This window comes from Pteropus medius, unplaced genomic scaffold (genome assembly GCF_902729225.1).
Source record: "Pteropus medius unplaced genomic scaffold, Ma_sr-lr_union100, whole genome shotgun sequence".
NCBI lineage: Eukaryota > Metazoa > Chordata > Mammalia > Chiroptera > Pteropodidae > Pteropus > Pteropus medius.
This window is the reverse complement of record NW_024349796.1, coordinates 17,699,630-17,710,538: the sequence shown is the minus strand read 5'-3', so window position 1 is coordinate 17,710,538 and position 10,909 is coordinate 17,699,630. Positions and strand designations below refer to the sequence as shown.

Here is a 10,909-nt window from a genome sequence, read left to right as displayed (position 1 = left end):
AATCGAGTATTACATAGGAAGTGATTGTTCCAATAACTGAAGCTTATTTTCTTTCAAACTTCCTAAACCGTGGTAAAGTGTTAAAATACTCAAGCAGCTTCTGTGCTCATCATAATCGTACCCCCTCCTTGCTGTGCCCGTGCCAGCCCCGTGGACTTCAGTCACGCAGAGCGCCATGCCGTCCGACGGCGTGTGACGGCCGTGGGCGCCTCACGCCTCAGGACGCCCTAGCTGCTCCCGCTTTCCTGGTTCTGTGTCTGGGCGCTTGTTTGTTTGTTGGGTAATCGACGTGCACCTACGTACGATAACGGCACAGATAATGAGAAGCGTAACGCGCGAAGTCTTTGCCGGGTCCTCGCCCGCTTGCCTGTGAGTGGTCACCAGAGTTCATGGCGCAGGAAGTCTGGATGCGCGTGCGCCCGTGCGTGCAAGTGTGTATGCCCCGTTAGGCTTTCACAGCAGCGGGGCCGTGTCACTCCCGTGTAGTGTCCCTGGCCTTCCCTGCTGAGCAGATCATGGCCACCCTGCCCCGGCCGCTCGCACGGACAGGCGCTGCTCCGAGCCCCTTCGGTGTTTCCACTCCCGATCTGGCCTGTTCTGTTCCAATGGCCGCGTGGCAGGGTGTCGTGTGGACGGACAGACCATCGTTGGTTTAACAGATCCCGACAGATGGACCATCAGATGGTTCCGGAACTTTGTTATTAAGCAGCACCGCGAAACAGCCTGGCGGGGGTCTGGGGGGCGGATCCCGCTCGGAGACCGGCCGGGCCGGGCTGTGCGTTTCGTCCTAACAGCCGTCTCCCAGCGTCTGCTTTTTAACCGGGGCTTGGGGGGCCTTTCTGGGGAAGTAACTTTACACTTGTTCACATGAGCCGTCGCACGCGTTTACCAGCGTGAAGTGTGCAATTCTGCGGCTTTAGTGTGGTCAGAGTCGTACGCCATCACCGCATCGATTTAGAAAATTTTCGTCACCCCAAAAAGAAACCCCACGCCCGTGAGCAGTCACTGCCCATTCCCAGTCACACACGCACACAGACGCGTCCCTGAAACTGTTTTCACAGACAACGCTGCTTGTCACCCGGGATCACTTTCTTATTTTTGGGCAGCTTCATTAAAAATACGCTGCTGGCAGCCCGCAGAAGCGATCGCACAGACACAGCGAGACGCACAGGTTGGGAACATGCCGAGTGCACGTTACCGCAGGAAGCCCCCACGCGTCGTCGGCCCCGTCGCCTCTCGAGGGACGCGGAGACGGTGCGGGAACATCACGAAAACACCCTCGTGTGTCCTTTCAGGTCGGAAGAGCAGGGCGCTTGGGGCAGAAGGGGACGGCGATCACCTTCCTCAACAACAACTCCAAGCGCCTCTTCTGGGACATCGCCAAGAGGGTGGCGCCCACGGGCTCTCTGCTGCCTGCACAGCTGCTGAACTCGCCCCACCTGCACGACCAGCGGCGGCGGGAGCAGCAGCGGCGTGGCCGGGCGCACGGCCTGGTCACCGGGGCCAACCTCATGGATGTCATCAGGAGGCACGAGAAAAGCGCTTCGCAGAAGTGACTGTTTCACCCCTCGGGACACTTCCGTGTGTGTCGCTGGTGACATTTCTGTTTATTATCACGGATAGTCGGGTAAATGGGACATGTACAGAAAACGAGAAAATTAAAATATGATTTAAATTTTTTAATAGAATGTCAAATTTATACAGCAATGTTATATTTACTTTCCTTTTAAATGCTCATAATTTAAACAGTGTCAGAAAAAGAATTGCTAAGTGAAATAAAATCTGTTCTCTCTGGACAAAACTCTTTTTAAATAAATGTCCCTCGACGCTGGTGTCAGGACAGAGTGCACAGCAAGGGGGGAACTCGGGGCTGCGGAGCCTTCGTTCCGTGTCCGCACCACGTGTCCCCAACGCATGTCCCCACCGCACCACACGCCCATACGCACATCGCGCCTGGACTGTTGCTGAATAAGCGGACGTTGGGGAGAAAGCGATGGAGACTGGACACAGCACAGCCCTGGAGGGGTGAGTATGAAATTCCCGCTTTTACTCAGTTGTCTTCCCTCCAGCTCGGTAAACACGCGCACGTTCAGTGTGGGCGGCTCTTCAAACTGACCCCGAAGTGTGCTAAGGTTTTGAGATGATCGATCAAAGAGTATGCTAATGCTTTGCGAGCACTGATGATCGCTTTATGTCAGCGTCGCTTTGCTAATTCAGTTGCTGCCGTGAGCTACCGGGAGGAAGGAAGGCCTCGTGCTTTGCTACATCGTTACCTTGGTTGCTTTGAAAACCATCAGTGTCGGCTTCATCATCTGGGGTTTCGTTAGAATGTTACATAAATGTTGCACGTGGGATTTAGTTAGAATGTTACATACGTGTCGACACTTGAACAAGCTTTACGGCCTCAGCACCCTCCCCAGGGGGCTGTGCGAGAGCCAGCCAACTGACCCCGTCCCTGTGTGGGGTCCCTACAGGGCTGTCCACCGCGAGGAAAGCCTGGGCAGAGCACCCCCAAAGAAAGTGCGACCCCCAAGATGCTTGCCCCTCGCCCTGTTTCTCGGTGTCCGCGTGTAGTCAAGTCCAAGGGCGTGGCCGAGGCCACCGCCGAGGCCCCGGGCGTGCGGCAGAGGCTCTGAGCGGCCGGGACGGCCTCGCTGCCGTCACCAGAGGATGCCGCACTTAATGGATCACACAGGCCGCGGCGTTGAACTTTGTGAAAACCACTCTCACAGTTGCTGACATTGTTGTTCCCCCAATGAGAGACGTTATTGTCAAAAAGCCGCCATCTGTCATTTCATAAAAGGAAGAACGTGAAACCGAACGAGGAAGAGGGACCCTCTCCGAGTGACGGCAGCCTCACATGCCGGCACACTGCGTCGTGGCATTTTAAATAGTAGGTTTTCGACAAAAATCGTTACGCCGTTCGCAATTGCAATTAGCTGACGTAACTAGTCGTGTGCCGCAGACTTTTGCTTTACTCCCCCGTACTTAACGACAGAGGAACTGAATTAACTTTTTAATCACTTCGTTGCCCATTGAAGAAACATCCGTCATGTGACAAACGCCTCGACGCCTGACATTGTCGGCGGCTCTGTGACCTGCGGGGCCACTTGTTTTCAGTGTCTTCCGATCAGCATGTCGAACAGCAAGCACGTTACAAAGCCGAGGTTTTCCGTGTGGTTTCATAAGCTCTTTACAAAGAACTTTGCCGCATTTTAAACTATGACCCGCACTGATGAAGCCGCTTTGACAGTCTGCGTAGGTCCGCGACCTGTCCTGTCTTCTGATGAAACCATGCGGTTTTCTTCTGGCAGGCTGCACGCGATGCGGGGAGCGCCCGTCTGCGGACTTCCTGTCACCTGCCTCTTCTTGCCTTGCTGTGTCGTCTGTTGGCCACAGTCATCGCAATGTTTGCCCCATGATGGAGGCAGGTATGGTACAAAGAGGTGACGTGTCATTCAAGGTGACTTTCCTGGCAGCCACAAGTAAGCTGAGTCCCAGACAGATAGGGCTCTTTTGTTGTCACCAAGGCACACTTAGAATGACCCCAGAGGCTCCAGGCCACAGCGTGAGAAGCAGCCAGTGATACTAAGCAAACACGGTTCTCTTGTTCTGCGGGCAGTGTGGCACACAGTGTCATTGGACAGAATGACAAAGCTTAAGGTGAATGGTTACTTTTTCAATATGTTTACAAATAGTAATTTATAAAATGTTTACAAACACTAATTTTAAAATTTGAATTTTAGTCGCCTAAAAAGTTTGCACATCACCCTTATTTTTCTTATTTCATCTCAGAAAGATGAAAACGTGGCAGAGCCATCTGCCAGTAACTGGGTTCCAGGTATTGGCTTGGGGGACATCCCTGACCCTAATCCTTAGCTTCACTCACAGATAAGGAGGAGGTTCACTCGAGACACCTCCCAGACCTTCCCAAATCCACGTTTCCTCTGCTTTGTACTGTTAACCCCTGTGTCTGGGACCCGTCTGCTTCAGAGTGATGTGAGGTGGGGGCTCGGGAGGGACCAGAGGCGATGGCTGCTGAAGCCAGGTGACAGGTGCAGGGAATTCTTTCCTGATGGTCTGCGTGTCGTGTGTTTGGAATAGTCCACGGTAAAAACACGTAGAGAAAGAACTTCGTATGTATGAAACTCCGGTCCTGCCCTTTGCCTGACGCCCTGGTTGAGGATCCTCAATTCGCCACCGAACCTTTTGGTCTGTCTGGGGCCAGGGTCACCCGCTTCCGCCCCCCTGTCGCCCGCTGCACCCTAGATGCACCCCTGGCTCCCTGCGCCACCCTAAGCACCCCGTGTGGTGCCCTCAACGCGGAGTGAGGACCGGCTTCAGTGTGACCTCGGGAGGAAGGTAGGTTTGCGGACAAGCCCGAGAGGATGCAGTTTCGCTTGCTACGTTCCAGGAATGGGCCGGATTACTAAAGATTTAAACGATCTAGGGAAACGGCCGAAACGGGGCCAATGAAATTCAGCCTCACAAAGCTGGAAGGTCCTGAATTAAAGTCGAATCCTAATACCTTTAAATGGGGCCTCGAAGGGTAGAGTTGCCAAAAACAAAGGGGAGAGAGCCTTGGGCGAGATCGCAACACCATCTAGTTGCAAACGGGGCTTCCTTAGAGGGCAGAGGAAATAATGGTTCCTGTCTGCGAGAGAGGTTCTCACGCTGCATCCGGATCCTGGGTGCAGCCCTGGGCGTGGAGCTGCCTAGAAAGCGAGCATTGTGCTAAAAAGGGCGGGTGGGTGGGGGGAGGTAAGCAAGAGAATCAACCGGAAAGGTTGATCTGAGCTCAGGAACGCGCCAGACTTTTCAAAAGGCATTTTTCACCCTCTTCTTGGGCTGAGGACAAAGAGCATCCTTGAACTTCGACTCATGCGTCAGCCGTTCCCTGTGGGGTCCCTGCAATTCCTTTCATGCTTTTGTCCTCACACCTTTGCTGACTTGGAATTTTTCTGTTGTGTATTTTGGTGATAAGGCGTCTAAAGAAATTACAGCCAGAGAGCAGAGGATTTGAGCTGAGAAAAAGGAAATTCAGTGATTTCAAAGTTCGCATTAATTAAGCGTGGTCAGGCACGTGTGAGCTCCGAGTGGGCTGCAGCGTCATGAAATCAGACACAGCCTCAGACCACAGACCAGCCTCCATCGGGGGCCACCGAAGCCCAGAGAGACAAAGGGAGCGCCGGGCGTGTGTGCGGTGTGTGGCCAGGGGTCGGGGGCTGGAGAACCCGTCCCTGCTCATCCGGCTGGAATGCAGCTGATTACGTAAATTTTGAACCCACATCCTAAGCCCCTTCTCTCTCATTTCTATAATCAATGAGAGAAAGAGAAAAGACGAGGGAGGGGGGGAGGAGGAAGGGGAGGGGGAGGAGGGGAGGGGGACAGACAGGGACAGAGACAGTGTGAGACCGGCACTGTCTGGAACTGTGGCTATTAGACACTTAGAATGTGGCTGGTCTTGTAAGTGTAACACACACACGGTGTCTGGGAGAAGACTAATAATTTTTATGATGATTATGGATGGATTGAAATGGTATTTCCAATAGGTTGCATTAAGTAAAATATATTGTTAAAATGAATTTTATTTCTTTTTACTTTTTTTAATTGGCTAGTAGGAGATTTAACAGCCCTGCCGTAGACCTTCAAACAGAACGGGTTTCTGGCACAGCACTTTGCATTCCCCTTGTGACGTTTCGGGAGAGGAGAGAAAACTGATCAACTCGAAGTTTGTTCTCATTTTCTTTTCTCAGGATATAATCTCAAACTGCTCAGGCCCGATCACTGTCAGTTGGAGTGGATGTCTGGGCCAAGGAAAGATTGTGGCACAGAAATTCAATTAATATTTAAGAAATGCAGCTGGGAGAAGTAAAGGACAGAGTGACAAGATAATTCTTTGGGCATATGATTAATTTCATATAAATTAAGTTCAACCCATAAAGTCCATATAAACCTAAAGCGTGTCTTGTGAAAACAGCGTTTATCACAGAATACAGAAAAATGCCATCATTTATTCACGCTTCCACGCCAGAGGAAACTCAAACGTTAATCCAGATAGAACACTGTGCCCTCTGTCGTGCCCCAGACCGTTGTATCTGAGTGAAAAAGCACAACTCTCTGTGAGGGTGGTTTTCTTTTCTTCACGAGTGAGTCAGAGAACAGACTGTGATTAAGCCTTCTGCGAACGGGTAAGGGCATGTGGATGGCTGAATTATGCATGAGGCTGTAAGGCTCTCTTTGCTCCCCTGTGGACATGCTGTGGTGACGTGTAATGCTTGCAATCCAGGTGGCTTTTCAATTGGCAGCTGCCCTTTCAAAACCGCAAATAGGAGAAGCGACCACTTGGCACGGTCTCCTTTATGCTGTGTTCCAAATGAGAAAACTGATTTATGTGAACACACAAACTGAAAGTGATTGTAAAAACAAGTAGATGTATGTCATTCTAGACAATTCTAGACACTGCTGGATAGGGTTTTGCCAATAAAAGAAATGAGATTATGAACTATTTAGGGACCGACGTGGAACAGCTGAGTAACTACAAACTGTCATTTTCCATGTTAGGAAAACAGCTACGATTCTATTGGGAAGAGTCAGCAACATTTTTCACAGAATGTCAAAAAACCTCAGACCGTGTTGGCAAATCACTGTGGGGAGAAAATGCCCCACTGATGCTCAGACTTGGCCTTTTGAAAAGAGTGTTCGTCCTAAGTGAACCCCAGAGGTTCCTTCATGTAAAAATAGGTTACCCAGTAGGCTTTGGGGCTGACGATGGTTTTTAAATCTTACTAATCATCATTGGAATAAAACCAGCGTGATTCAAAGAAAAAAGAGCGGCCGGAACATTTATTAATCCTTGAGCTCTTCTTTCTATATTAAAAACGGATTACTAGCTTACTGTAATTGTTCCTTTTTAAATTACTGGCAGTATTGCTAAATGTGTTGAGAGGGTGTCACCAAGTAATCACAACTACAGACATAAAAATTTCATCAACCAGAGCAGATCAAAAAGTACAAGCATATTATAGTACACACTTTGAGGACTCCTGGTCTAACATTCATTAGAATTTAGAAAATACGAAATCGGACAAATTTGAAACTGCCTTTGTGTTTAGCTCTTGTGCATATCATAAAGTTACAAACTGAGAACCAGAAAGAACCTTTGTACAAACAGCTGTCCAGCGTCGTGACCCAGAGCACAGGCAGCGATGCCCAGCTTCCTGAGTTCTGAACTTGACTCTGAGACTTAACAGACGTGTAATATCAAGCAAGTTATTCAACGTCTTGGAGACTCAGTTCCCGTCATTTGCGACGGAACAATAATCCTAATTATAGGAGCTGCTTTATAGGGGTCTGGAGATTAAATGAGATCGTGCACAAGTTTTGCACAGAGAAAAGGACTCGGTAATTGCTGGCTGCATCGTTCAATCCATGAATTCTCTTTCACAGGTGAAGAAACCGCACGGGAGAGAGGACTTGGTGCCCCGTGAGATGGTGACGGCCGCAGCTGCAGTGCAGGTGCTGTGCCCTCCTCGCGTTCCCTCGACTTCCGCTTTGTCCTTTGGACTTTAAATTATGAATTTCCATCATCCTTTTGCACTTACTTTTTTGTGATGGACCCAAATGTAACTCAATAAAAACACCGACGAAGCAGGAAAATACCACCCACATTTTAATACCTTAAAAATTATGAACTTGGCTAAACTAGTAAATCTGTATCCTGAGACCATTCTTTGGCCCCAGTGAATCATTTTCCTTTAGACTTGGATCTAAGGTGGAGGGGGCTTCACCCCGCTTGCTTCACGACTGCTGTGTTTTCTTTCCGTTTGTCTCCCCCTGGTGGATTTTTAAAGAAACACCTGCTTTTATTTTCAGAATAACTGGATTATTTGGGATGGGATTTGCTCATTAAGAGTTTATCGGTAGTCAGCACCAAAAGGCACAGGCAGACACAAAGGTGTATTCACAGAACTACAAGTGGTTTGAAATGACTCAGAATAAAGAACAAGAGGTTAGAGGTGAAAGTCTGTGGCCAGAGATGAAGTGGAAAGGTAGGCAGAAACCAAATCATGGGAGCTGCCTGTCATCAGGGATCCAGTTCCTCCGTTCCTAGGGTATGGCCTTTATCCTCATGGCGCAAAATGGCCGCCAGAGCTCCAGCCATTGCGTGCCTTTATCCACTTGCACATCCACGCTGGCACTGCAAGCTCAGTTTTCCCAGAAAATAAACTGATTTGTACCCCCAAACCAGTTCTCCCCATTTGTTCTCCCCATTGCACTGGAAGAAAGACTGAGAAGGAGGTGTGGGAGACTCTGGAGCTGAGGACAGAAAGAACAGAAGAGCGTTTTAAAGCGCAGTGCTGACCCGTCAGCTAAACGCTGCGGACGGGTCAAGTCATCCGAGGCCCGAGAGTCGGCTCCGGTTGGAGCTGCCAGCAGGGTTATTGGCGACTCCGGCGAGGGCGTGTCTGCACTGTTTTGTAAGGCAGAGCCCTATTCCAGGTTGAAGTTCATGGGCCAGAATCTCACCTTTCTGGCCTCTGTCTCGATAATGCTGGAATGGTGGGGGAGAAGTCAGCTGGCGGGGAGCTGAGAAGTGACCGGTAGGGTAAGGAGTAGAGAGAGTGAGGGAAGAAACTCACAGGATGAGAGGAGCGTCCTGCGCTTGCCCCTCATCACTGACCCTGTCGCTCCCCCGAGGTCAGGCTCCAGCTGGAAGGGGCTGCGGACGTCTCGGCAGTTTGTGGGAGGGGTCCCGACGCCTTTTGCTTCTTGCTTTTCCTCCTTTAGCTCCACTGCCGTGTTTGCCAGAAACCTGATTTGGGGTCTGAGTGGCTCCCGCTTCCCCTCAGTTGTAATGACAGTCTTGAGGACGCAGTCTGTGTTGTCTCTCTGGCTTCTACCACTTCCAGCTGCCCAGCTAATGGCCCTGATGGAGGCGGCCTCTACCAGATGAATGCGAGGCGCCTCCCTTCCCCTGCACCTGCTAAGCCCTCTTCACGGGGCTGGGGCTGAAGACAGATGGGGAGAGAAGCCGGGAGCCAGAGGGCGAGAAGAGGCGTGGGGTGTGGCAGCATTATTTTGTTCAGATGAGAGGGATGCTGAAGGCAGAGGGGAGACAGGGAGGTCCCTGGGAAGATGGAGAAGCCGAATCCAGGATACAGGTGTGTGGCTTTTAGTAGGTACGGTGAGTCCGTTACAAAAGGACCCCCTATTTCATTTTGTGGTTATTTCTAGGGATTAAATCATAATCCTCATCCTTCGTAAAATATATCATTATCATGATAACAGCCTATAAAATGCATGACCCCAGCTCCTCAGCACTAGCCTTAAATAGGGCTTTTCAGTGTTTCACAGAATTCTCTTGGGCTACGCAATTTAGCAGCTTACGTTTATTGAGCATTAATCCTGTGCCAGGCTCTCTGCTAATCACTCTGCGTACATCACTTCATTTAATCATTACAACTCTTCAGGGTAGGTGACATTATCCTCGGCAGTTTCCAGATGAGCAATTCAAGGCACCAGAGATTAAGTGGCTTCTTCTGCTGGTCAGCTGCAGACAGGATTTGAAGAGAGAAGCGCTGTCTCAGTGTAATAAATAAAAGATCAAACTCTTGTGACCTGGAGGTGGCTCACAGGTGGCTTTTGATTCTGTGGAGTGTTCATTATTCCTGTGATTGGAATTAAACTGGGAGCCTCTAACAGAGACATGATAAGAAGTGGGAAGTGTGGCAGGTGTTCTCTGAAGGTCTTGTGACATTCCTGGGCCAGGACTAGGGACACGGGGTGGGACAGACAGGTCCTGCTCCACCTTGGGCTCACAGTTTGGGGGGCACAGATCATGGTTTGGTCTATAGGCCATGCATTGTCTAGTGCTTTTTAATTCATAATTATAACTTTAATAGACAACAGTTGTAATAGAAATTATTTTTCCCACATTTTTAACCATCTAAAGCAATCTCTCATGGTAGCGAGTTTTCTCAGTTTTGGATTTTCAGGATTAAATGAAAAAAAAAATCCACGGAAGACGTTGAGTCCATTTCCTAGCTCCACGCTTGGCATCGGAAATACTAGAAACGCTCTGGTCATTCAGATTAAGATGGGGACGAACAGCCATTTTTACAACGCGAAGGTGGACAGACTACGCTTCTTTTACATCGAGGATGGACAGGGGTGTCACTGTCCCTCTTCTTGTTTAAAACCCACGTCACCTGCGTCCGAGAACCGCGCCGCGGGCCTGCAGAGATCCATGTTCAGACTCAGGGCGACACAAGCGCCGGCGCTTCCGGGGGGCGGGAGGAAGCAGACGCACGGCGCCCGACGCGACGGCCAACAGCCAATCAGAAGGCAGCGCCCGACGCGACGACCTGGAACAGCCAATCACAAGACGGTGCCCGACGCGATGGCCTGTAACAGTCAATCGGGAGGCGGCACTCGGCGACGTCCAGCAGCCAATCAGAAGGCGGAGCGCCCATTCAAATTGCGGGCCCGGGGAGCCGCGGGCGAGTGGCGTGGGCGCGGTCTCGGAGGGTCCCCGGGCGGGGCGCCTGCGGAGGCCGAGGTACCGGTGCCGTGAGGGGCGGGCTGAGGCCCTGGCGCAGGGCCCACGAGCCCGGAGTCCGGTCGCGGCTAAGGGGTCAGCGAGGTAAGAAGGAGGGGCGCGCGGGTCGCAAGCCCTGTGGGGACCCGGTGGCTGGACCCCAGGGCCCCCGGCCCACAGCCTGACCGCGGGAGGCTCGCCCAGCGGCGGCGCTGAGCGGTCCATTCGCTGTCCCGCCCCCGCAGTGACCAGCTGAGGACAGTGTCGCGGGACCGCCAGGGCGGGGTGTGGACTTATGTCCCTCGTGTTTATTGCAGTCTGATGGAAAAACTTAGCAAACACACGAAAGCCGCACCTATTCCTGTGAAT

General features: G+C 51.1%; 2 protein-coding genes across 13 annotated transcripts in view; both read left to right on the top strand.

Annotated features, from left to right (window-relative positions):
* DDX59 (DEAD-box helicase 59) overlaps positions 1-1,688 on the top strand; it is a 10,314-nt gene extending 8,626 nt beyond the window's left edge. For 3 of the 4 annotated variants that reach the window (XM_039883516.1, XM_039883518.1, XM_039883517.1), the window contains exon 8: positions 1,296-1,688. In XM_039883516.1, coding sequence (XP_039739450.1) covers positions 1,296-1,556 — 261 coding nt within the window. In that variant the 3' untranslated portion in view covers positions 1,557-1,688. Of the gene's footprint in view, positions 1-1,061; positions 1,172-1,295 lie in introns of all 4 variants that reach the window. The other variant, XR_005657439.1, reaches the window with a different exon arrangement.
* An 8,782-nt stretch (positions 1,689-10,470) lies between these two features.
* The window catches only part of KIF14 (kinesin family member 14), a 33,349-nt gene continuing 32,910 nt past the window's right edge, over positions 10,471-10,909 (top strand). For 5 of the 9 annotated variants that reach the window (XR_005657435.1, XM_039883507.1, XM_039883511.1 and 2 more), the window contains exon 1: positions 10,471-10,903. The gene's annotated coding sequence lies outside the window, so the exon portion shown is untranslated. The remainder of the gene's footprint in view (positions 10,904-10,909) is intronic. The other 4 variants (XM_039883508.1, XM_039883506.1, XM_039883510.1 and 1 more) reach the window with 2 other exon arrangements.